Source organism: Cherax quadricarinatus, chromosome 86 (genome assembly GCF_038502225.1).
Source record: "Cherax quadricarinatus isolate ZL_2023a chromosome 86, ASM3850222v1, whole genome shotgun sequence".
NCBI classification, from domain to species: Eukaryota; Metazoa; Arthropoda; class Malacostraca; order Decapoda; family Parastacidae; genus Cherax; species Cherax quadricarinatus.
The window spans coordinates 13,065,108-13,092,191 of NC_091377.1; the positions used below are offsets into that span (position 1 = coordinate 13,065,108).

General features: G+C 42.3%; 1 protein-coding gene across 12 annotated transcripts in view; it reads left to right on the top strand.

Annotated features, from left to right (window-relative positions):
* Positions 1–26,329, top strand: part of LOC128702953 (KICSTOR complex protein kaptin) — a 112,450-nt gene extending 86,121 nt beyond the window's left edge. For all 12 annotated transcript variants that reach the window (XM_053797433.2, XM_053797434.2, XM_053797441.2 and 9 more), the window contains exons 10-12: positions 15,225–15,354; positions 23,689–23,850; positions 26,129–26,329. In XM_053797433.2, coding sequence (XP_053653408.1) covers positions 15,225–15,354; positions 23,689–23,850; positions 26,129–26,248 — 412 coding nt within the window. In that variant the 3' untranslated portion in view covers positions 26,249–26,329. The remainder of the gene's footprint in view (positions 1–15,224; positions 15,355–23,688; positions 23,851–26,128) is intronic.
* Positions 26,330–27,084: the final 755 nt, after the last annotated feature.

The following is a 27,084-nucleotide window of genomic DNA, read 5'->3' on the forward strand; positions in this document are numbered from 1 at the left end:
TTTTATACGTATATACTTCTAAACTGTTGTATTCTGAGCACCTCTGCAAAAACAGTGATTATGTGTGAGTGAGGTGAAAGTGTTGAATGATGATAAAAGTATTTTCTTTTTGGGGATTTTCTTTCTTTTTAGGTCACCCTGCCTCGGTGGGAGACAGCCGACTTGTTGAAAAAAAAAAATTATTAGCTCTGTTATCAAAAATTTAATATACTATAAGGGGTTTACTACACAAAAGTGTGTTTTTGTAAATACTGTTGTAGTTCACTCAGTTTTTTAAATTCAACTATTTCCCTTCACTCAGGTGTAGTCAAAGGAAAAACATTCACCATCACTCATTGTGTAGCTACTTCTCCAAATGGACACACACACACACACACACACACACACAGCGAGCAGGCTAGTCACGCCGTCGGTGCTCCGGGGATTTAAGTGTTTTTGAGGGCTACAAGTGTTCTGCAAGGGTTGCTAAGTGTGTCAGGGTAGTCATCAATCCTAGAAGTGTTTTTTTTTTTTAATTGCCTGAGCCACACAAGTGTGGGGAGAGCCACAATTTTGAAAGTGATCTGGAAAATAAAAGCGTTGTGGCGCAGGCTAGTGTGAAGGCGGCGTTGCCAAGTGTCACCCAAGATTTTAATAAAGTGAAACAATAGTGTGACCAGTGTAAGAAATACAGTGAATAGGGTACATTATTAACGAGAAGAAATTGAGGTGGATCTAGCCAGGACGTACATCGAGCTGGATCTATCCAGGACGTCACATCGACCTGGACAATCTACACTGCTACAGCTGCAATACAAGTACTGTATCACCTATGAGTGGTTGTTTGGGTGTGGGGTCCAGGTTCCAATTTAACCGCCAAGCTGAATGTGAATGGTCTAACTCTCATAGCACGATAAAGAATAGGCACTCAAGTATTCAATAAGGTTTAGCAAATGGTAATCCATTGAACAAGGCGATTAAGTCACTATAAGCAGGTGATATAGGCAACACTGCAAGGGAGTCAGGTCACATAGGTTGTGGACACAAGGACAACTGAGAATCTACATTACACTCCAAGCACAAGCCACCTACTTTTCAGACACATAATAAACCCACACATAATTCGACACATAATTACACACACACACACACACACACACACACACACACACACACACACACACACACACACACACACACACACACACACACACACACACACACACACACACACACATACACACATACACACCAACATACACCCCCCCCACACACACACACACACATACACACACCCACATACATACACACACACACACACACACACACACACACACACACACACACACACACACACGCACACGCACACGCACACACACACACTGTAAGTGCGGTAAATCCCAGGAGGTTGGTCAGGTCACAAGAAGGTGTGGGCAGCCAAGGACCACTGAGACTTACCTTAAACGCACAAGCCACCTACCTTTCAGTACATAATAAACCCACACATAATTCCACACACAATTACACACACAATTACACACTCACACACACACACACACACACACACACACACACACACACACACACACACACACACACACACACACACACACACACACACACACACACACACACACATATCCAGACACACACACACTCCCCCCTCACCACCGACATCTCACTACTTCCCCTGATCCATCACCTCCCTCGATCACCCTCCCCTCCCCCGTTCACCCCAAACCCTCCCCACCCCTCCCCACTCAGCTCCCAAATAGCCACAGTTCCTCCACTACTTCCCCCCCCCCCACACTCTGACACACACACTACTAACCTAACATACAGAACTACATAGGTTTCCCACTCTGAGGCAATCAGGATAAAACAAAAATGGGTTGCCAGAGAGCAACAAGAAAAACCAAGGGACAGGAGGAGGAAAATGCAAAGGAAGATTGGGCAGCAGAGCTCATAAAAAGGGATCATGAATGGGAAAAGAAACTAGAAGAACTTAGCATGAGAATGGAAGAGAGGATAGATATGGAAAGCAGGAAGTGGGAGGTGCATGTCAAAACAGCAGAAGCTAGGATACAGAGTTTAGAAGAGGAACTGAAAAATCTGAAACAGCATAAAGAACTAAAGAACATTTTGGGATTGACATCAGAGACTGCTACCTCAGCCACAAATAAGGGGACTGTAGGGAAAGAAGGGGCACAACTGCATGGAGATGCTCTATCAGAGGAGACTGTAGCAAATGAAAGAGCTAAGCTTTATGTGGAGGCCCTAACAGACAACAACAGAGCCCAAGGAAAGCCGAGAAGGGAAAATGACAGGCCACTGAGCCCAAGTACATTAGCCAGTGAAACTGATGAAAGGAAAGCTGCAGTGGAGGAAACCAAATTAAATGAGGGGATACACAGGGATATGCAGTGGGAGAATGAAAGGGTGAGGTCAGTCTTTGTGTATGGGCTCCAGGAAGTCGAAGGGGAAACATATGAAGCAAGAAAACAAGGGGAAAAAAAAGCAATTGAAAGCATCATGAAAGCAATAGGAGAAGACGATATGACCCAGCTGGAAAATTTTCGGAGAATAGGGGGGTTTGTAAAAAAAAGAACCCGGCCAGTGAGAGTGACCTTCAAGGCAGAAGCGACTCGGACCAGGATACTGCAGGAGAAAGCACGATTAAGGGACATGACGGCATACAGGAGGGTGTATCTCGACCGCGACAGAACACAAGAAGAAAGGAAGAAACTGAGAGAGATGGTACAAAGGCGAAAGGAGGAAAGAGAGGGGATGGAGAAGACAGACAGGAGATCCCAGACCCAGGAAGAAGATCTAATACAGCCTCCCTCACAACTTTCTATAGAAGCCTCCCAACCAGGTCAACCCCAGTGCAACCAAACACTCTAAATCAAAACACCCATGCCACATCCAATGCCCCCACCCACTACATTACAAACTTCACCCCCACAGCAACAACCCATAGTTCCTTACCAGGTCTCCCACTTCCCCAACCCCAATATACTTCCCAGACCACAGTCTTAGAAAAGAAGTTGAAGGTGTGGTATACAAATGCAGATGGAATAACAAACAAGTATGAGGAGTGGCACGAAAGAATCAAAGAGACATCCCCAGACATAATAGCACTCACAGAAACAAAACTCACCAGAATAATAACAGATTCAATCTTTCCATCCGGATATCAAATCTTCAGGAAAGACAGAGGGAGGAGAGGGGGAGGAGGAGTTGCACTGCTCATTAAAAACCAGTGGGGTTTTGAGAAAATGGAAGGAATGGATGGCATGGGCGAAAGGGACTACTTAGTAGGAACAATCCAGTCTGAGGGACATAAGGTGATAATTGCAGTAATGTACAACCCACCACAGAACTGCAGGAGGCCAAGAGAAGAATACGATGAGAGCAACAGAGCAATGATCAACACACTAGCCGAGGTGGCCAGGAGAGCACACATGGGGGGAGCAAAGTTACTAGTTATGGGTGATTTCAATCACAAGGAGATTGACTGGGAAAACCTGGAGCCCCATGGGGGTCCCGAAACATGGAGAGCCAAGATGATGGATGTGGTACTGGAGAACCTCATGCATCAACATGTTAGAGACACTACCAGAGAGAGAGGAGAGGATGAACCAGCAAGGTTGGACCTTGTATTCACCATGAGTAGTTCGGACATCGAGGGTATCATGTATGAAAGGCCCCTGGGAGCTAGTGATCATGTGGTTCTGTGCTTCGACTACATAGTTGAGCTCCAAGTGGAGAGAGTAGCAGGAATAGGCTGGGAAAAACCAAACTACAAAAGGGGGAACTACTCAGGCATGAGGAACTTCCTTCAAGACATTCAGTGGGAGAGGGAACTGACAGGAAAACCAGTACAAGAAATGATGGACTATGTAGCAACAAAATGCAAGGAGGCAGAGGAGAGGTTTGTTCCCAAGGGAAACAGAAATAATGGGAAGAACAGAACGAGTCCTTGGTTCACCCAAAGGTGTAGGGAGGCAAAAACTAGGTGTAATAGAGAATGGAAAAGGTACAGAAGACAGAGAACTCAGGAAAATAAAGAAATCAGCCGAAGAGCCAGAAACGAATATGCACAGATAAGAAGGGAGGCTCAGAGACAATATGAAAATGACATAGCATCAAAAGTAAAGACTGACCCGAAGCTGTTGTACAGCCACATCAGGAGGAAAACAACAGTCAAGGACCAGGTAATCAGACTGAGGAAGGGTGATGGGGAATTCACAAGAAACGACCGAGAGGTATGTCAGGAGCTCAACACAAGATTTAAAGAGGTATTTACAGTGGAAACCAGTAGGACTCCAAGAAATCAGAACAGGGGGGCACACCAGCAAGTGCTGGATGAGGTACATATAACCAAGGAGGAGGTGAAGAAGCTGCTATGCGAACTTGACACCTCAAAGGCGGTGGGACCAGACAACATCTCTCCATGGGTCCTTAAAGAGGGAGCAGAGATATTGTGTGAGCCATTAACAAAGATCTTCAACACATCATTTGAAACTGGGCAACTCCCTGAGGTATGGAAAATGGCAAATGTAGTCCCAATTTTTAAAAAGGGAGACAGACATGAGGCACTAAACTACAGACCTGTATCTCTAACGTGTATAGTATGCAAGGTCATGGAGAAGATCATCAGGAGGAGAGTGGTGGGGCACCTGGAAAGAAACAAGTGTATAATTGACAACCAGCACGGTTTCAGGGAAGGAAAATCCTGTGTCACAAACCTACTAGAGTTTTATGACAAGGTGACAGAAGTAAGACAAGAGAGAGAGGGGTGGATCGACTGCGTATTTTTGGACTGCAAGAAGGCTTTCGACACAGTTCCTCACAAGAGGTTACTGCAAAAGCTAGAGGACCAGGCACACATAACAGGAAAGGCACTGCAATGGATCAGAGAATATCTGACAGGGAGGAAACAACGAGTCATGGTACGCGACGAGGTGTCAGAGTGGGCGCCTGTGACAAGCGGGGTTCCACAGGGGTCAGTCCTAGGACCTGTGCTGTTCTTGGTATACGTGAACGACATAACGGAAGGGATAGACTCAGAAGTGTCCTTGTTTGCAGACGATGTGAAGTTAATGAGAAGAATCGAATCGGACGAGGATCAGGCAGGACTACAAAGAGATCTGGACAGGCTACAAGCCTGGTCCAGCAACTGGCTCCTAGAATTTAACCCTGCCAAATGCAAAGTCATGAAGATTGGGGAAGGGCAAAGAAGACCGCAGACACAATATAGTTTAGATGGCCAAAGACTGCAAACCTCACTAAAGGAAAAAGATCTGGGGGTGAGTATAACACCGAGCATATCTCCTGAGGCGCACATCAATCAGATAACTGCTGCAGCATACGGGCGCCTGGCAAACCTACGGATAGCGTTCCGATACCTCAGTAAGGATTCGTTTAAGACTCTGTACACCATCTACGTCAGGCCCATACTGGAGTATGCAGCACCAGTTTGGAATCCACACCTAGTCAAGCACGTCAAGAAATTAGAGAAAGTGCAAAGGTTTGCAACAAGACTAGTCCCAGAGCTGCGGGGATTGTCCTATGAAGAAAGGTTGAGGGAAATCGGCCTGACGACACTGGAGGCCAGGAGGGTCAGGGGAGACATGATAACGACATATAAAATACTGCGCGGAATAGACGAGGTGGACAAAGACGGGATGTTCCAGAGATGGGACACAGACACAAGAGGTCACAATTGGAAGTTGAAGACTCAGATGAATCAAAGGGATGTCAGGAAGTATTTCTTCAGTCATAGAGTAGTCAGGCCATGGAATAGCCTAGAAAGTGATGTGGTGGAGGCAGGAACCATACATAGTTTTAAGGCGAGGTATGATAGAGCTCATGGGGCAGGGAGAGAGAGGACCTAGTAGCAATCAGCGAAGAGGCGGGGCCAGGAGCTGTGACTCGACCCCTGCAACCACAAATAGGTGAGTACAAATAGGTGAGTACACACACACACACACACACACACACACACACACACACACACACACACACACACACACACACACACACAAACACAAACACAAACACAAACACACACACACACACACACACACACACACACACACACACACACACACACACACAAAATCACTATCCAGTTTTGACCCATCAAACTGCAACCTTCCCATGCCACTATGATAGTGCAAGTACTGTTCTTCAAGCCACATGCATGCACACACATGCACACGCACAGACATGCACACGCACAGACACACACATGCACACACACATGCACACACACATGCACACACATGCACACACACACATGCACACACACACGCACACACGGATAAGAAGGGAGGCCCAAAGACAATATGAAAATGACATAGCAGCGAGGAGAAGGCTGGAGGCAGTGGAGATGTCATGTCTGAGGGCAATGTGTGGTGTGAATATAATGCAGAGAATTCGTAGTTTGGAAGTTAGGAGGAGGTGCGGGATTACCAAAACTGTTGTCCAGAGGGCTGAGGAAGGGTTGTTGAGGTGGTTCGGACATGTAGAGAGAATGGAGCGAAACAGAATGACTTCAAGAGTGTATCAGTCTGTAGTGGAAGGAAGGCGGGGTAGGGGTCGGCCTAGGAAAGGTTGGAGGGAGGGGGTAAAGGAGGTTTTGTGTGCGAGGGGCTTGGACTTCCAGCAGGCGTGCGTGAGCGTGTTTGATAGGAGTGAATGGAGACGAATGGTTTTTAATACTTGACGTGCTGTTGGAGTGGTAGCAAAGTAACATTTATGAAGGGGTTCAGGGAAACCGGCAGGCCGGACTTGAGTCCTGGAGATGGGAAGTACAGTGCCTGCACTCTGAAGGAAGGGTGTTTATGTTGCAGTTTAAAAACTGTAGTGTAAAGCACCCTTCTGGCAAGACAGTGATGGAGTGAACGATGGTGAAAGTTTTTCTTTTTCGGGCCACCCTGCCTTGGTGGGAATCGGCCAGTGTGATAATAATAAAATAATAAAAATAGCAGCGAAAGCCAAATCTGACCCAAAACTGTTGTACAGCCACATCAGGAGGAAAACAACAGTCAAGGACCAGGTAATCAGGCTAAGGAAGGAAGGAGGAGAGACAACAAGAAATGACCGTGAAGTATGTGAGGAACTCAACAAGAGATTCAAAGAAGTGTTCACAGAGGAGACAGAAGGGGCTCCAGAAAGACGGAGAGGTGGGGCACACCACCATGTGCTGGACACGGTGCACACAACCGAGGAAGAAGTGAAGAGGCTTCTGAGTGAGCTAGATACCTCAAAGGCAATGGGGCCAGATAACATCTCCCCATGGGTATTGAGAGAGGGAGCAGAGGCGCTATGTGTACCCCTAACAACAATATTCAATACATCTATCGAAACAGGGAGATTGCCTGAAGCATGGAAGACAGCAAATGTAGTCCCAATCTTTAAAAAAGGAGACAGACATGAAGCATTAAACTACAGACCAGTGTCACTGACATGTATAGTATGCAAAATCATGGAGAAGATTATCAGGAGAAGAGTGGTGGAACACCTGGAAAGGAATGATCTCATCAACAGCAGCCAACATGGTTTCAGGGACGGGAAATCCTGTGTCACAAACCTACTGGAGTTCTATGACATGGTGACAGCAGTAAGACAAGAGAGAGAGGGGTGGGTGGATTGCATATTCTTGGACTGCAAGAAGGCATTTGACACAGTTCCACACAAGAGATTGGTGCAAAAACTGGAGGACCAAGCAGGGATAACAGGGAAGGCACTACAATGGATCAGGGAATACTTGTCAGGAAGACAGCAGCGAGTCATGGTACGTGGCGAGGTGTCAGAGTGGGCACCTGTGACCAGTGGGGTCCCACAGGGGTCAGTCCTAGGACCAGTGCTGTTTCTGGTATTTGTGAACGACATGACGGAAGGAATAGACTCTGAGGTGTCCCTGTTTGCAGATGACGTGAAGTTGATGAGAAGAATTCACTCGATCAAAGACCAGGCAGAACTACAAAGGGATCTGGACAGGCTGCAGACCTGGTCCAGCAATTGGCTCCTGGAGTTCAATCCCACCAAGTGCAAAGTCATGAAGATTGGGGAAGGGCAAAGAAGACCGCAGACGGAGTACAGTCTAGGGGGCCAGAGACTACAAACCTCACTCAAGGAAAAAGATCTTGGGATGAGTATAACACCAGGCACATCTGAAGCGCACATCAATCAAATAACTGCTGCAGCATATGGGCGCCTAGCAAACCTCAGAACAGCATTCCGACATCTTAATAAGGAATCGTTCAGGACCCTGTACACCGTGTACGTTAGGCCCATATTGGAGTATGCGGCACCAGTTTGGAACCCACACCTAGCCAAGCACGTAAAGAAACTAGAGAAAGTGCAAAGGTTTGCAACAAGACTAGCCCCAGAGCTAAGAGGTATGTCCTACGAGGAGAGGTTAAGGGAAATCAACCTGACGACACTGGAGGACAGGAGAGATAGGGGGGACATGATAACGACATACAAAATACTGAGAGGAATTGACAAGGTGGACAAAGACAGGATGTTCCAGAGATTGGACACAGTAACAAGGGGACACAGTTGGAAGTTGAAGACACAGATGAATCGCAGGGATGTTAGGAAGTATTTCTTCAGCCACAGAGTAGTCAGTAAGTGGAATAGTTTGGGAAGCAATGTAGTGGAGGCAGGATCCATACATAGCTTTAAGCAGAGGTATGATGAAGCTCACGGTTCAGAGAGAATGACCTAGTAGCGATCAGTGAAGAGGCGGGGCCAGGAGCTCGGACTCGACCCCCGCAACCTCAACTAGGTGAGTACAACTAGGTGAGTACACGCGCACACATGCACACAAATGCACACAAATGCACACACGTGCACACACACGCACACATGCACACACACGCACACGTGCACACACACGCACACACACGCACACACACGCACACACACGCACACACACGCACACACACGCACACACACGCGCACACACATAAACACACACACACACACACACACACACACACACACACACACACACACACACACACACACACACACACACACACACACACACACACAAACACACACACACACACCTGTGCTGTTCTTGGTATATGTGAACGACATAACGGAAGGGATAGACTCAGAAGTGTCCTTGTTTGCAGATGATGTGAAGTTAATGAGAAGAATCAAATCGGATGAGGATCAGGCAGGACTACAAAGAGACCTGGACAGGCTACAAGCCTGGTCCAGCAACTGGCTCCTTGAGTTTAACCCTGCCAAATGCAAAGTCATGAAGATTGGGGAGGGGCAAAGAAGACTGCAGACACAATATAGTTTAGATGGCCAAAGACTGCAAACCTCACTCAAGGAAAAAGATCTGGGGGTGAGCATAACACCGAGCATATCTCCTGAGGCGCACATCAATCAGATAACTGCTGCAGCATACAGGTGCCTGGCAAACCTACGGATAGCATTCCGATACCTCAGTAAGGATTCGTTCAAGACTCTGTATACCATTTACGTCAGGCCCATACTGGAGTATGCGCACCAGTTTGGAATCCACACCTAGTCAAGCACATCAAGAAATTAGAGAAAGTGCAAAGGTTTGCAACAAGACTAGTCCCAGAGCTACGGGGATTGTCCTACAAAGAAAGGTTGAGGGAAATCGGCCTGACAACACTGGAGGACAGGAGGGTCAGGGGAGACATGATAACGACATATAAAATACTGCACAGAAGAGACAAGGTGGACAAAGACGGGATGTTCCAGAGAAGGAACACAGACACAAGAGGTCACAATTGGAAGTTGAAGACTCAGATGAATCAAAGGGATGTTAGGAAGTATTTCTTCAGTCATAGAGTAGTCCGGCCGTGGAATAGCCTAGAAAGTGACGTAGTGGAGGTGGGAACCATACATAGTTTTAAGGCGAGGTATGATAAAGCTTATGGGGCAGGGAGAGAGAGGACCTAGTAGCAATCAGCGAAGAGGCAGGGCCAGGAGCTATGAATCGACCCCTGCAACCACAAATAGGTGAGTACACATCTTAGAGAAGGAGCAGAGATGCTGTGTGTGCCATTAACCACAATCTTCAACACATCCCTTAAAACTGGGCAACTACCTGAGGCTTGGAAAACGGCAAATGTAGTCCCCATTTTTAACCCTTTCAGGGTTTCCGATGTACTAGTACGTCTTACGCACCAGGGTTATTGACGTACTAGTACGCGTAAATTCTAGTGCCTTCAAATCTAGCGAGAGAAAGCTGGTAGGCCTACATATGAAAGAATGGGTCTATGTCATCAGTGTGCACAGTATAAAAAAAAATCCTGCAGCACACAGTGTGTAATGAGAAAAAAAAAATTTTTGAACGTGTTTTTGGTTTAAAACAGCTACTTTGCGCTGTATTTTTGTATGGTATTTATGGTTGTATTCTAGTTTTCCTGGTCTCATTTTATAGAATGGAAGACATATTACAGAAATTGAGATGATTTTGATTGGTTTCACAATGAAAAGTACCTTGAAATTGAGCTTAAAGTACCAGAAATGTTCGATTTTTGCCAAAGTTCAAAAGTAAACAAATCATGCGATGCATCCAATACACATCAACTGGTGAGTCTAATATTTCTTCACAAGTGCGCTGATATTATTTATACCATTTCTACACTAATTCAGTAGTCTGCATAACAGTAAATCTTCTATTATTTGTGAGAAAAATTCAAAGTGGAAAGCAAAAGAAATGTAAGAGGGGCCTGGGGACATGACTAATGAACAGAGGAAATGTTATTTTAATGCCAGGAATGTTTGTCTTGTTTATTCTGGACCCTGTTTGGAAACTGGCATCTTTTGAAATTTGTGTGAAATTGGCAAAATTGCCAATTTCTGATCACTTTATTGGATAGTTGAAATCGGTAAATGGGTGGTTTCTTGCACTCATTCGATAGAAAAAAATGGAGTTCTAGCGATATAGTTATGATTTTTGTTGACTAGTATACTGGAATTGGCCGAAAATAGGGCTCAAAGTGGGCGAAATTGCCGGCGCGTAAACATTGTCGAGACCGCTAACTTCGCCAGAGCATAATTCTGTAAGTTTTCCATCAAATTTCATACTTTTGGTGTCATTATAATTGGGAAAAGATTCTCTATCATTTCATAAAGATTTTTTTTTTTTTTTTTTTTTTTTTTTTTTTTTTTTTTTTTTCAGAAAATTTTCGACCCTGAGAACAAGTTTAGGAGAGGGCCTCTCGACCCTGAAAGGGTTAAGAAAGGAGACAGAAACAAGGCACTAAACTATAGACCAGTGTCACTGATGTGTATAGTATGCAAAGTCATGGAGAAGATTATCAGGAGGAGAGTGGTAGAGCACCTGGAATGGAGCAAGAGTATAAACAACCAGTACAGATTCATGGAAGGCAAATCCTGTGTCACAAACCTATTGAAGTTTTATGACAAGGTAACAGAAGTAAGACATGAGAAAGAAGAGTGGGTTGACTGTATTTTCTTGGACTGCAAGAAGGCCTTTAACAGTCCCCCACAGGAGAGTAATGCAGAAGCTAGAGGATCAGGCACATATAACAGGAAGGGCACTGCACTGGATCAGAGAATACCTGACAGGGAGGCATGGTATGTGATGAGGTATCACAGTGGGTGCCTGTGATGAGTGGGGTCCCACAGGGGGTCAGTCCTAGGACCAGTGCTGTTCTTGGTATATTATGTGAATGACATGACGGAAGGGATAGACTCAGAAGTGTCCCTGTTTGCAGACGATGTGAAGCTAATGAGAAGAATCAAATCAGGTGAGGATCAGGCAGGTCTACAAGTGACCTGGACAGGCTGGACACATGGTCCAGCAACTGGCTACTCGAATTTAACCCCACCAAATGCAAAGTCATGAAGATCAGGGAGGGCAAACAAGACCGCAGACAGAGTATAAGCTAGGTGGCCAAAGACTACAAACCTCGCTCAAGAAGAAAGATCTTGGGGTGAGTATAACACCAAGCTCATCTCTGGAAGCACACATCAACCAGATAACTGCTGCAACATATGGGTGCCTGGCAAACCTGAGAATAATGTTCCGATACCTTAGTAAGGAATCGTTCAAGACACTATACACCGAGTATGTCAGGCCCATACTGGAATATGCAGCACCAGTTTGGAACCCACACCTAGTCAAGCATGTCAAGAAATTAGAGAAAGTGCAAACTTTTGCAACAAGGCTAGTTCCAGAGCTAAGGGAATGTCCTACGAGGAAAGGTTAAGGGAAATCGGCCTGACGACACTGGAGGACAGGATTAGGGGAGACATGATAACGACATACAAAATACTGTGTGGAATAGATAAGGTGGACAGACAGGATGTTCCAGAGAGGGGACACAGAAACAAGGGGTCACAATTGGAAATTGAAGACTCAGATGAGTCAAAGGGATGTTAAGAAGTATTTCTTCAGTCATAGAGTTGTCAGGAAGTGGAATAGTCTAGCAGATGATGTAGTGGAGGCAGGACCCATACATAGCTTTAAGACTAGGTATGATAAAGCTCATGAAGCAGGGAGAGAGAGAGGACCTAGTAGCGATCAGCGAAGAGGAGGGGTCAAGAGCTAAGTCTTGACCCCTGCAACCACAGTTAGGTGAGTACACACACACACACACACATACATTTTTTCTTAACATGTTAGCCATCTCCCACCAAGGCAAGGTGACCCCCCCCCCCCAAAAAAAAAAAAAAAATCACCATCGTTCACACAATCATTGTCTTTGCAGAGGCACTCAGATATGACAGTTTAGATGTCACTCCAAACAGCCAGTATCCCAGACCCCTCCTTTAAAGTGCAGGCATTGTACTTCCTACCTTGAAACCATTATCTTCCTCACATGCAAAAAACACATGTCAAATCTTGTAGACCAGGGGCTGAATGTCTCAGCCCCTGCACCTCACTACATGTTTCAAACTCTCTCCAATGCTTCAGATTTATGCATCCTCTTTACTTTGTGCCTTGATGCTGGTGAGGGACTCTTGATCCATGAATTGTATCTGTCCTTCTCTTCATTGGATTGAACTTGATTGTCTCCCATTCCCTGGATGCTGACCCATGTAGGTTTAGTGCTGTCTCCTTGATGGTAATAATGATAATGATACTAATAATTTACTAATGAGTCTTGCTTCACTCTTGTTAAATCAGCAGACCATCTTAGGGTACAAAGGTGTAATGTCAACATTACTGAAGGAAAGACAAGTGTAGAGTAGCTTTTGTTGTGGCAACAGTTTGGTCTGTACAGAGTTGAAATGTCACAATATGTCTTCATAACAAATCATCACACCAACCTTTTCTCTGCTTTATGAATTATACAATATACTGTTCCATATTCAATCCTAACCTTGCATTCCTTATACTTTATATAACAGTCACATCATACAAGATAGATGGCACCATTATGCAGTATGCTTCTACATATATTTCTCAGTATTTAAGTACATTTGACATCAAGTCAGAACAACTTGCCTCCACTCACTCTTATCTAACACAGTCACACACCTGTTGGACGTCCAGGCCCCTCACATATCAAAGTTTCTATAACCCCTTCCTCTAACCTTTCCTAGGATGACCCCTACCCTGCTTTCCCTCCACCACAGATTTATACACAATCCAAATCATACTATTTTGCTCCATCTTCTCTAAATGTCCAAACCACCTCAACAACCCCTCCTCAATTTTTTATAATTTTTAATAATTCATGTTATGTGCTAAACCCATGTGGGTCATTCAGTGCAAGATGAGGTAAAGGCTTGATCTTTCATTTGTTGAGTGCCAGATTGATGCGTTTCCTATTTGTATTCGACAACCTCTCCTCAGCCCTTTGGATAATACTTTTAGTAACTCTGCACCTCCTAATCTCCAAGCTATGAATTCTCTGCATAATATTTACACCACACATTACCCTCAGACATGACATCTCCGCTGCCTCCAGCTGCAACATTCACAACTCACGCTACACACCCATATAAGAGTGTTGGTACCACTATACATTTCCCTCATTGACTTTATGGATAATGTTCTTCGTCTTCACAGATGTCTTGGTGCACTGCTCACCTTTTTCCCTTCATAGCTCACCTCGTCTTACATATACCCATCTGCTGACACACCCACTCCCAAATATCTGAATACACTCACTTCCTCCGTGCTTCCTCCCCCCAATCTGATATCCAGTTTTTCATTACCTAACTTGTTTGATACCTCCATCACTTGATTTTTATCTGTGTTTACATTTAACTTCCTTGACATACTGATCATCATATGGCATGTGTCTGAATTTACCTCAAACTTTTCTGTTCTCTGCAAGAAAGTCTTCAAGCATTACAGCTTTCAGAACAGTGTACGTATATCACACTCTTCTTCTTTCAACACACCGACCATATCCCACTGAGGCAGGGTGGCCCAAAAAGAAAAACAAAAGTTTCTTTTTTTTAACTTTAGTAATGTATACAGGATAAAAGGTTACTAGTTCCTAGCTCCCAGCATTTCAGTCACCTCTTATAACACGCATGGCTCCTGGAGGAAGAATTTTGTTCCACTTCCCCTTGGAGATAAAAGGAAATAAACAAAAACAAAAACTAGTAAGGAAATAGAAGTAAACCCAAAGGGCATGTGTATGTAGTGTAAGTAGAAGTAGCAAGACGTACATGAAATCTTGCATGTTTCTGAGACAAAAAAAAAAAGACACCAGAAATCCTACCATCATGTAAAACAATTACAGTCTTCTGTTTTACACTCACTTGGAAGGATGGTAGTACCTCCCTGGGTGGTTGCTGTCTACCAACCTAGTACCTAGGATATTTTGTAAATATTACTCATTATTTCACGCACCTCTATAGTCCTGCCATTTCCCATTTACATAATTTTGCTAAAAAAAAAATTATGTTCAACACCCATCAAATTTATGGTACCTATCATGCTAGGTAAATATCAGTTTTTTTTTCTTTAACTCAATGATATTGGTAAAAGTGACTTTGTCACTATAATGTGAATGTTGTATTTTGCATTATTTTTATCATTGCAGAAAACTTGCTCTTTTTTTTTCATGCTTCAAATCATAGACTTAGTTTTAAATGTTTCTCCATTTATTGGTGTTATTGAATGTTATTATTGGTTAAATTTTTGCTAATCAATCTTAATCTGACTGAACCTTTACATTTAGTGTAAAGAATCTTCGATGATGTGATCCATGTGAGAGAAACCTAAGTGTCATTTTTTTTTCCAGTGGTTTTGTAAGTAAGTGTGAGGGTTATCGATTACCAGACTCTGACAACAGTGATGTAGTCACTTGCTGCATTGTATGTGACATTGACCAAGATGGCAAGAATGAAATATTAATAGGCACATATGGACAAGTAAGATTCCTAATAGTTTTTCATTTTTTTTTTTTTTGCATGTATATACATACATGATTTTTTTCTTGTCATTTCAAAGTTTGTTGCTTCATAGAATATTTCTAGCAGAGAGCACTTAACATGTGAAGAATGAGGGGAGACCTGATCGAAGTGTATAAGTGGAAGATAGGTATTAATAAAGGGGATATTAACAAGGTCTTGAGGATATCTCTCCAAGAGAGAACCCGCAGTAATCGATTTAAATTAAATTAGATAAGTTTAGATTTAGAAAGGACATAGGAAAGTATTGGTTTGGAAATAGGGTAGTTGATGAGTGGAACAGTCTACCTAGTTGGGTTATTGAGGCTAGGACTTTGGGTAGTTTCAAATTTAGGTTGGATAAGTACATGAGTGGGAGGGGTTGGATTTGAGTGGGACTTGCACATCAGAGCTTATTTCTTGGGTAGCATTGAAAATTGGGTTGGTCAAATGCTTGTTAGTGGGATGAATTGTAAAGGACCTGCCTAGTATGGGCCAACAGGCCTGCTGCAGTGTTCCTCCTTTCTTATGTTCTTATGTGAAGGGTCTCCCTCCTACACACACTCATGGTTTCTTATAAAGCCTAGGCCTTGTGCCTTATTATTTGAGCACTAAGTGGAGCCTTTTTCTGTTTTTTCCTCCTTAAAGAGCTCTTTATTTTATTTATGGATTTAGAAGACATATGATACCTTTACCCTGCCTTGGTGTGAGATAGCCAGTGTGTTAAGAAGAAAAATGATGTGATGGCAGTTAGAATGATAACAAATTCTCACTACAGGCAGCACACTCCACCAATATTCAATACACTCAACCTACTCACCATACAAAACATCCATACTTATTACTGCACCTATTACATACATAGAACACTCAACTCTGATATTAACCCTCCCCTCAAACATCTCCTTGCCAACCTCAACAGAACACATGACCATAACACAAGGCACAGATCACTCTTTGATATTCCTCGTGTCCATCTCACGCTATGCAAAAACTCAATGCACATAAAAGGCCCTAAAATCTGGAATTCATTACCTGTTAATATAAAAGAAACACTACCTGTTTATAAATTCAAGTCTCTTCTCAAAGATCACTTACTCACCCAAAACCAAATAAATACTGAATAACTGAACCTTATAAATTGTATATCTTAAATGTTTCTCACAATTATATCACATAAATGTTAAACCTAAAACCCAATCTAACTTTATTATTTTTTAAATTCACTACCTAACAGAATACTCCATTCTACTGAATTTACAACAATGCATGCAACCATATGACCTGTCTTTGTAATACTCACTTGTGCTTTATAGTAATCAGTTTACATTAATGTTTTTCACTGATTTCATCATTGCTTAGTTAATCTTAAGTTAATTTTAAGCCAGCCCGTAATGCTATGCATAGTATAAGTGGCTTTGGCATGCTGCTCTTATCTGTATTTTTTTTTTTGTACCTCTGTAAGTGTGCTCAAATTATAAATAAATAAATAAATAAATAAATAAATGTGGTAGATGTTGCTGATGTATGGAATAGGTATAATTATTATTATTATTATTTCAACCAACTGGCCATATCCCACTGAGGCAGGGTGGCCCAAAAAGAAATACAAAAGCCTCTCTTTTTAGCCCCTTGCTCCTGGCATTTTAGTAACCTCTTACGACACGCATAGCTTACAGAGGAAGAATTCCGTTTCACTTTCCCATGGAGCAGAAATAAACAAGAACAAGAACTACTAAGAAAATAGAAGAAAACCCAAAGGGGTATGTATATACAATGAACCCTCAGTTATCGGCTCTTCCGCTTATTGGCCAGTTTTTCAGCTTCCTGTTATCGGTCATTATTTCGCTTATCGGCCATATGGGACGCGCCAACCTGCCGCCACCAGCCGCTCGCAAGTCAGTCTGGCTTTGTCTCTGGACGAGTGAGGAAGCTTCTGCTCATTCATTCAAACATTTTGCTATAATAGGGAGGGAGGGAATGTAACAGGCAGGCAGGGAGTGTAGCATGGAGGGAGTATAGCAGGCAGGCAGGGAGTGTGATAGGGAGGCAGGGTGTAGCAGGATATGTAGGAGGAAGACAGGGAGTGTAGTAGGCATGCAAGGAGTGTAGCAGGCATGCAGGGAGTGTAGCAGGCATGCAAGGAGTGTAGTAGGCATGCAGAGAATGTAGCATGGAGGCAGGGAGTGTAGCAGGCATGCAGGGAGTGTAGGAGGAAGGCAGGGAGTGTAGCAGGTATGCAAGGAGTGTAGTTGGCATGCAGGGAGTGTAGCAGGCATGCAGGGAGTGTAGTAGGCATGCAGGGAGTGTAGCATGGAGGCAGGGAGTGTAGGAGGAAGGCAGGGAGTGTAGTAGGCATCCAGGGAGTGTACCATGGAGGGAGGAAGTGTAGCAGAGAGGCAGGGAGTGTAGTAGGTATGCAGGGAGTGTAGCATGGAGGGAGGGAGTGTAGCAGGGAGGCTGGAGTGTAGCAGGCAGGCTGGAGTGTAGGAGGTATGCAGGGAGTGCAGCATGGAGGGAGGGAGTGTAATGGGGAGGCAGGGTATAGCAGGGAGTGTAGGAGGAAGACAGGGAGTGTAGCAGGCAAGCAGGGAGTGCCTACTACACTCCCTGCATGCAGGAAGTGTAGCATGGAGGGGGGAGTGTAGCAGGCATATAGGGAGTGTAGTAGGGAGGCAATGTGTAGTAGGCATGCAGGGAGTGTAGCAGGCATGCAGGGAGTGTAGCAGGTATCCAGGGAGTGTAGTAGGGAGACAGGGTGTAGCATGGAGCATAGGAGGAAGACAGGGAGTGTAGCAGGCAGGGAGTGTAATAGAGAGACAGGGTGTAGCAGGGAGTGTAGGAAGAAAGCAGTGAGGGTAGCAGGCAGTGTAGGAGGAAGGCAGCGAGTGTATCAGGCAGGCAGGGAGTGTAGGAGGAAGGCAACGAGTGTAGCAGGCAGTGTACGAGGAAGGCAGTGAGTGTAGCAGGGAGTGTAGGAGGAAGGCAGTGAGTGTAGCAGGCAGGCAGGGAGTGTAGCAGGCAAGTAGGGAGTGTAGCAGGCAAACAAGGAGTGCCTACTACACTCCCCTGCATGCAGGGAGTGTAGTAGGCATGCAGGGAGTGTAGCATGGAGGGAGGTAGTGTAGCAGGGAGTGTAGCAGGCAAGCAGGGAGTGCCTACTACACTCCCCTGCATGCAGGGAGTGTGGTAGGCATGCAGGGAGTGTAGCAGGGAGGCAGGGAGTGTAGTAGGGATGCAGGGAGTGTAGCATGGAAGGAGGGAGTGTAGCAGGTATGCAAGGAGTGTAACATGGAGGGAGGGAGTGTAGCAGGCAGGCAGGGAGTGTAGCAGGTATGCAAGGAGTGTAGTAGGGAGACAGGGTGTAGCAGGGAGTGTAGCAGGCAGGGAGTGTAATAGGGAGGCAGGGTGTAGCAGGGAGTGTAGAGGGAGGCAGGGACTGTAGCAGGTATGCAGGGAGTGTAGCAGGCATGCAGGGACTGTAGCAGGCATGCAAGGAGTGTAGCAGCCATGCAGGGAATGTAGCAGGCATGCAGGGAGTGTAGTAGGGAGACAGGGTGTAGCAGGGAGTGTAGGAGGAAGGCAGGGAGTGTAGCAGGCAGGGTGTAGCAGGGAGTGTAGGAGGAAGGCAGCAAGTGTAGCAGGCAGGCAGGGAGTGTAGCAGGGAGGCAGGGTGTAGCAGGGAGTGTAGGAGGCAGGGAGGGAAGTAACCCCAGAGAGGGCTTTAACCCTTATGGACTATAATTAATCGTTAAAAAATATTTTTTTGGTTCATATTTCTGGGTGTCTGGAACGGATTAATTGTATTTACATTAATTCTTATGGGAAATATTATTTCGGTTTTAGGCTATTTCGGTTGTAGGCCGACCTTCTGGAACAGATTATAGCCGATAACCGAGGATCCACAGTATGTGCTTGTAGATGCATGTGTAGTGTGACCTAAGTGTAAGTAGAAGTAGCAAGACATACCTGAAATCTTGCATGTTTATAAGACAGAAAAAAGACACCAATCCTACCAGTATGTAAAATAATTACAGGTTTCCATTTCACACTCACTTGGCAAGTCGGTAGTACCTCCCTGGGCGGTTGCTGTCTACCATCCTACTACCCAGGAATTATTATTATTATTATTATTGTCATCATAATCATCAGTACCAAGCACTAAACTCACAAGGGTCAAGGAATAGGTAGTAGATTACTAAAAGCATTTAATTTTTTTATGCAGAGAGTGAAGCTCAAGTGTGAGTATGTAGGAATGAGGGGAGGGAGACTATTTTCCATGAAAGTAGGACTTAGGGATGTGTGATGTCACCATGATTGTTTAACATGTTTCTAGATGAGGTTGTAAAAGAAGTAAATGCTTGGATGTTGGGAAGCGGTGTGAGATTAAAAGATTTTGTATCTGATACAAAGCAGGAGTTATCACAGTTGCTCTTTGCTGATGACACAGTTCTTTTGGGAGATTCTGAAGAGAAGTTCAAAGTTTGGTGGAAGAATTTGAGGGGAATATGTAAAAGAAATTAAAAGTGAATTTAAGAAAGAGCAAGGTGGTAAGAGTAACAAAAAATCTATCTAGTGAAAGATAGGATATCAGATTAGAGGGAGAGGGGTATATAGGAAGTAAATGTGTTCAGGTATTTGGGAGCAAACTTGTTGGTAGATGGGTCTATGAAAGATGCACTTAACCACTGAATTGAAGAGAAAAAAAAGTGGGTGGTGCATTGAGGCACATGGAAACAAAGAATCTTATCCATGGAGACCAAATGGGGGATGTACCAAAGTATAGTGGTACCAACACTGTTGTGTGGATGTAAGACATGTTTTAAAGTTACATTGAAGAGGTCGGAGGCAGTTGTCATGTTTGAGGGTAATGCGCAGGTGAATATTATGCAGAGAATCTTAAGCTTGAAGATTAAAAGATATTATTCACAGGGCTGAGGAGGGATAGTTGAGGTGGTTTGGACATTTATAGAGGATGGAGCAAAATGAGATGACTTAACCCTTTCAGGCTCTGTCCCGTAGATCTACGGCTTTACGTTCAGGGTCCAAACCGTAGATCTACGCCAAAATTCTAGCGGCGCCAAATTTAGCACGAGAAGGCTGGTAGGCCTACATCTGAGAGAATGGGTCTGGGTGGTCAGTGTGCACACCATAGAAAAAATCTGGACGCCCGCATGGCATTGTGGGAACGCCGGCAAAGTAGCTTTGTTCGTAGTGCCTGGTGGCAAGGAAGCTCTCACTCCCCACTCACTCTCCGGGCGAATTCTGACTCTCCTCTTCACAACTTACAGTTCTAAGACTGATGGAAGTGGAGCTGAAGACAAATTCTATGGTTTTGAACCATATGGTACAATGGTATCATATGGTACAATGGTACCATATGGTACAATGGTACCATATGGTACAATGGTACCATATGGTACAATGTACCATTTAGTACATTGTACCATATGGTGCATTATACCATATGGTACAGGGTACAGGGACCCTAATGGAAATAAGTCTGACTTTTTTGGGTTATCCTAGGTTCTCCAAACATATGCTGCTAGGTATGATATTCTATGTAACTTTATTTGTGTATAACTAAATAAACTTACTTATGATGCCACATGCACTTGAGTAAGTTTATTCAGGTGTACAGAAATACAGTTACGTAGATTATCATACATAGCAGCATACGTATAAAATCTTAGGATAACCCAAAAAAGTCAGGGTGACTTATTTCAGTAGTTATCCCTGTATCTGTATCATATGGTGTCCTGTACTGTATGGTACCCTGTACCATATGGTACAGGGTATCTGTACCATATGGTGTCCTGTACTGTATGGTACCTTGTATCATATGGTACCCTGCACCATATGTTATCCTGTACTGCATGGTACCCTTTACCATATAGTACAATGTACCATATGGTACCCTGTAACATATACCGTGTACCATATGGTCAATAGGTGTTGGTGGCATGAGACACCAGCCAAGACTGAGTGAGTGGCAACGCAAGCTAGCTACTGACTCTGCAGTTTCCAAGACAAAGTGCTTTGTCATCCACCTCAAGGAACACGTCAGGTTCCTGTACACTTGTAAATATATAATAGAACATTACTAATATACAACATTTTTGCATATTTTTGTTGTAAACAACTATTGTAAACAAAATAGTAATGAAAATATTAGTGTTTATTGTGTTGAATACAACAGTACCATATGGTACAATGAACGATATGGTATCATTGTACTGTATGGTACAATGTACCATATGGTACCATTGCATCATATGGTACCATATGGTACCATTACACCATATGGTACCATAAGATACCATTGTACCATATGGTGCCATTGTACCAAATGGTGCCATTGTATCATATGGTACCATTGTATCATATGGTACCATTGTATCATGTGCCATTGTGCCATATTGTACCATATGGTACTATTGTATCATATGGTGCCATTGTACCATATGGTACAATTGCACCCTATGGCACCATTGTACCATATGGTACCGTTGTATTCAACACAATAACCGCACTAATATTTTCATCATTTTGTTTACAATAAACTTGTAAACAAGTTTTGTAAGCAATATAATGATAAACAAATTAGTGCAGTTATTGCATGGAATACAATCAGTGTACACTAATACAATATACATTATACTGGTCTCACAGGCCACAAATGTTATTAGAAAAAGAAAATACAGAAAAGAAAAGAAAAAAGTATAAAAAACGTAAAATAAAAAAATGGGATTTTGCGGAAGTCACTGATGTTGCCGCCACCTGGTCATTTTGGGTCAACTTCCCGCCGCTATATCTCGGTAAGTACTGATCAGAATTTTTTTTTTTTTGTCTTATTACCTTCACAAAAATATACTCTTTAATTCTGTAAGAAAAAATAATTTTTTTTTTTTTTTTTTCAAAATTTCTTGGACAAAATTTCTCTGGAGCACCACTTCAGATTTTGGCCTTGGGCCCTGAAGGGGTTAAAATGTGTATAAATTTTTTTAAACAGGGTATGGATCATCCTAGGAAAGGATGGAAGGAGGGGGTAAATGAGGGTTTGAGTGTTAGGAGCACGGACATCCCACAGGCTTGTGTGAGCGTGTTACCGTATTTTACAGCAAACAAGATGCTCTGATGTCGAGGACGCTTCCTCCATCTCAATTCTGACTGGCTAAATTTGGGAAAAAAAGATAAATGGTACTGCAGCCTCAAAGATGCTGGGTAAATTTATGGAATCAAAGGCACTATTTTTTGGGAAAAAATAGCACCTTTGATTCCATAAAATACGATATTTAAGAGTGAGTGGAGATAAAAAAATAAAAATCATGACTTACCCTAAGCAATGCTCAAAAGCACATAAGTAAACCTACTTGGACTAGTCCCTAATCCATCACAAATCCTATCAACACTAAATTAAATACTAAAAACTTTAACATATTAAAACACTAAAAATGGTTTTTGAGACATGACTTGGTGTTGGAATGCGAGAAAGGTAACATTTATGGATGGATTCAGGGAAATCAGTTAGCCAGATTTGAGTCTGATATATAGCCAGTTATCCAGAGTATGGTGTATCCTAATCTCTTTTATTGGTGCAATGTTATTAATGATTGTAGTGAGGAACGTTCTTAATTAAAAAACTGCAGGCATCATTTACATGTATGCAACATGTTACTACAAATTAGTCACAGTTTTCAGCTTGTATTATATTATCATCAGTTTCCTCAGAGGATATGAAAACACTGCATGTGTTGACTGTTGATGTGAGGGCTACTACTACAGAACTGATTCAGAAAAAACCTGATTTAATCCCATATGCATGGACCGAAGGTTACCTGGGTTATGGAAAATCTGATTAATGTAGTGGTGACAGTATACACTCATATTATGGTGTGCTTGACTTATGGCCAGTCATATAAGTTAATGTAAAGATCTGTTGAATGCAAAATCTGCAGTGATTAATGTTTTAAATTTTTTTATTGTTACTAACAGGAATTTTCTTCATCATCTATATTATTATTATAATCAAGGGGGAAGCGCTAAACCCGGAGGATTATACAGCGCTTGGGGGGGGGGGGATGTGGAAGGCATTCAGGCTTAATTCGGGGAACTGGAGCACAGATCCAATTCCCTAAATCAAGAGCCCCTCACGAACATCAAGGAACCTTCCTTAAGGGGTCATCATCTATAATACTCACTCTTTAAGCTGATGTCTTTTCCCCACATCTCTAACCTTGCCCATGCAATATGACCCTTACTGGTTAGTGACTCCTATGATAATACTTACCGAACATTCTTAAATATTGCTTTCAGACTGTGACAGTGTACAAGTATAATGAAGAGCCCTTCAGCTGGACTATTTGTCACAGTATAAATGTACCGTGTCCAGTTCTCTCCCTGGCATACTGTGATGTTATGGGTGATGGCTCCTACCAGCTCATTGTCATGACAACAACTGGGATTCATATTTTCCAGGTATTCTTGGAATGCATGAGTAATAAGCATAAATTAAAATATATTTATAGTTTATGTATCACACAAAACATTGGCTTTTATGAGCTTTGCTACTAATTTTTTTATTATGCATTATTGTTACTATACATTAAATTCTCATCTAGAAATCATTTTACCTAAGCTTCCCAGCAACCAGACAGCATCAACACTGGATGCTGCTTTGAATTCTTCAAAATCTGGATTAAGTAAAGTTATCAGCAAATCTCTACCTGAGACCTATAGGCATTGTCCACAGAATGTCTAGTTATAAGTCATCTTTCCTGTTAATGTTAGTTATGTTACAAGTAATATGTTACCTTGAATTCCAATTTTTTTAACCAGCTATTTCCTGCCAAGGTAGAATGACTCCAAAGAAGGAAACACATTCACAAGCATTCATTTAACAGCTCTCTTGTTGGAAGTATACAGACATAACAGTTTAAGTGACCCTTCAGACTGCAACATCAGCACTCATTTTTCAGACTACAGGCACTGTATTTCCCACCTCCAGAACAATAGTTCATCAAACCAAGTCTTTCCTGAATTTATTTTGCAGCACCTCAAATCCAAAAAGTATTTTTTTCTCCACCCTGGTTAACATGCTCATACATGCCTGATGAATGCTTAGGCTTCTACCACTCAAAATCATATGATTTTTAAAAAAATCATGTGAAAAGTCTTTACTTTTCTTCCCACCCTCTCTGAGATATACTCTACACTCACATTGATCATCTACCTCAGATTTGGTCAACTTACTTTGCTCCATGTTTTTTAAATTGACCAAACCATCTCAGTATTCCCCACTTCACATACTACCACACTGTCTTCTAATATCTGCTCAGTATTCACATTAATCTCAAACTTGACATCTTGACTACTTCCATCCTCCTCACTACAATATACAAAGACCATAACTCACAGACAGAGAAGTGTTGGTGCCACTATACTCTAGTACTTTTTCCTTATTTCCATCCACAGATGACTTAAAACTGCACCTAACTCTTTTTTTTTCCCTCTTGTTTTTTCATTTACCTTATCTTTCATCCATTTTCTTTCTTCATACTGTCTCTCTCCAATGATATTTCCTAGATATTTTTTTATTCTTATTACCTTACTCTTTTCTATTTCTAATTTCCTTCTTTTACACATCCTCTCAAGCTCTACCATTATCCTTTACTATTTCTTTTCCAAACCACTCAAAAACACACTTTCCCAGTCAGCAAAGAGCAGTTGTGAGAACTTCAGTTTTATGTCAGATTCCTCATCATCTTAGCTCATGCTTCTCTCCAGCATACTGTATGACCCTTGTCAAAGTCAAAGATTTATTTCCACATGATACAATGTTTGTACAGAAAATGGGTGACATTTAGTGCCTAGTTTTGATTGTAATAATAATAATTCTGTCCAAAACTTAAGAATTTAATTGTTTTGCAGCTCAATCTATAAATACTTTAAATAACTCCAGTAATTTCACACATCCCTAAGGCCTACTTTTACTGAAAATACTCTCCTTTTATTCTAATCCACATAATTTATATTATGTAATATTACTATTCTTTCTTTAGCTCTTGTTCTCTTAGATAAATCATATTTAATCCCATTTGCTTCTCCATATTCAGTCTTTCCTCCCCTCTTAACAATGGTTTGCTCAGAGTACAATATCCAGCTTCTTTTCATGCATATCATTAACAATTATTTCCTTCTAACATCCTTAATACATTCAGTACAGCACATTCAGATAACTCAGTATATTCAAACAACCCTATACACTCAAACTACTCGGTACATTCAAAACCTAACTTCAAAATATTCCCCCCCTTTTTTTTTCATTTTAGAAAATAATGCTTATATTTAATGCATGCAAAATTATTCCATTCTAAAAGGAAACTAATGTCATGTCAATCTTATTTTTAACCTTCTTCTTTCAACCACACTGGCCGTATCTCACCGAGGCAGGGTGGCCAAAAAGTAAAAAGTTTCTTTTTTTAACTTTAGTAATGTATACAGGAGAAGGGGTTACTAGCCCCTTGGTCCCAGCATTTTAGTTACCTCTTACGATACGCATGACTTACGGAGGAAGACTTCTGTTCCACTTCCATATGGAGATTAGTTATGATTATAATAATATAATTTAAACTCACCCACCCACCTTCATCTATTAAATAAAATTATTTTTGCATCATACACTACAAAGATACAGTAATCAGAAAAGTGGTTTCATTCATTATGTTTTCTGAAATTTAATGTTTTATATCGTCAGCACAACCCATGGGAATTAGCCTCGGTCATCATCGAGAGATTGGAAACCCTCATAAGTTTGAAGTCAGCTTTCAAGCTTCCCAAGGAAGTGGTTCAGGAGTCTAGTCAATGCAGTGGATGAAATATTTTATAAATGCTTGTGGATCCATCCTTCCAGGTATGGGCATTATCATTATTTGTTATTAAAGCAATAAAAAAATTATTACTGAGTTTCCTTAATGCCACTTTAATATCTGTATTTGTCACACATAATGTTTATCTAAGTAGATTGTTATTTGATGTTGTTCAATACATACCTTAACCCTGCTTAAAAAACTTTGCCTCTCCAGTAAATCCAGTAACAATTTGCTTGTTGAATCTCGATGCCAGCAGCAGTATGAATTACCACACAGGAAACATCTTACACTGTACACATCTTGTGTTACCATCAAATTCTCTCTCAATATTCACACATTTTTTTATTCATGATTACAATTGCTGACAGTGGTATAAGCTGTATATCTGATGCTTATTTATTTGCAGTTAGAAAATGTTAACCCCTCAAGGAAGGTTCCTTGATGTTGGTGAGGGGCTCTTGATTTAGGGAATTGGATCTGTGCTCCAGTTCCCCGAATTAAGCCTGAATGCCTTCCACATCCCCCCCCCCAGGCGCTGTATAATCCTCCGGGTTTAGCGCTTCCCCCTTGATTATAATAATAATAGAAAATGTTAATTATAGTGCCCAGTCCCAATTGAGGGTAGATTATCTTATTTACATTTATTTATATTGGTAGATGATGGTGTTGGCAACACTGTATTGAGACCTACTTCCCAGTTTCTGTTGGAGTAACACACACTCAAATGAGTTAGCGACCAACTTTTCCCAGGCCTTACAAATTTAATTAACTTTTCTTGTATATTCACTGTTCACTATTTTATTTCCTGTACATGCACTTCACTAGTTTATCTTAGATTTTC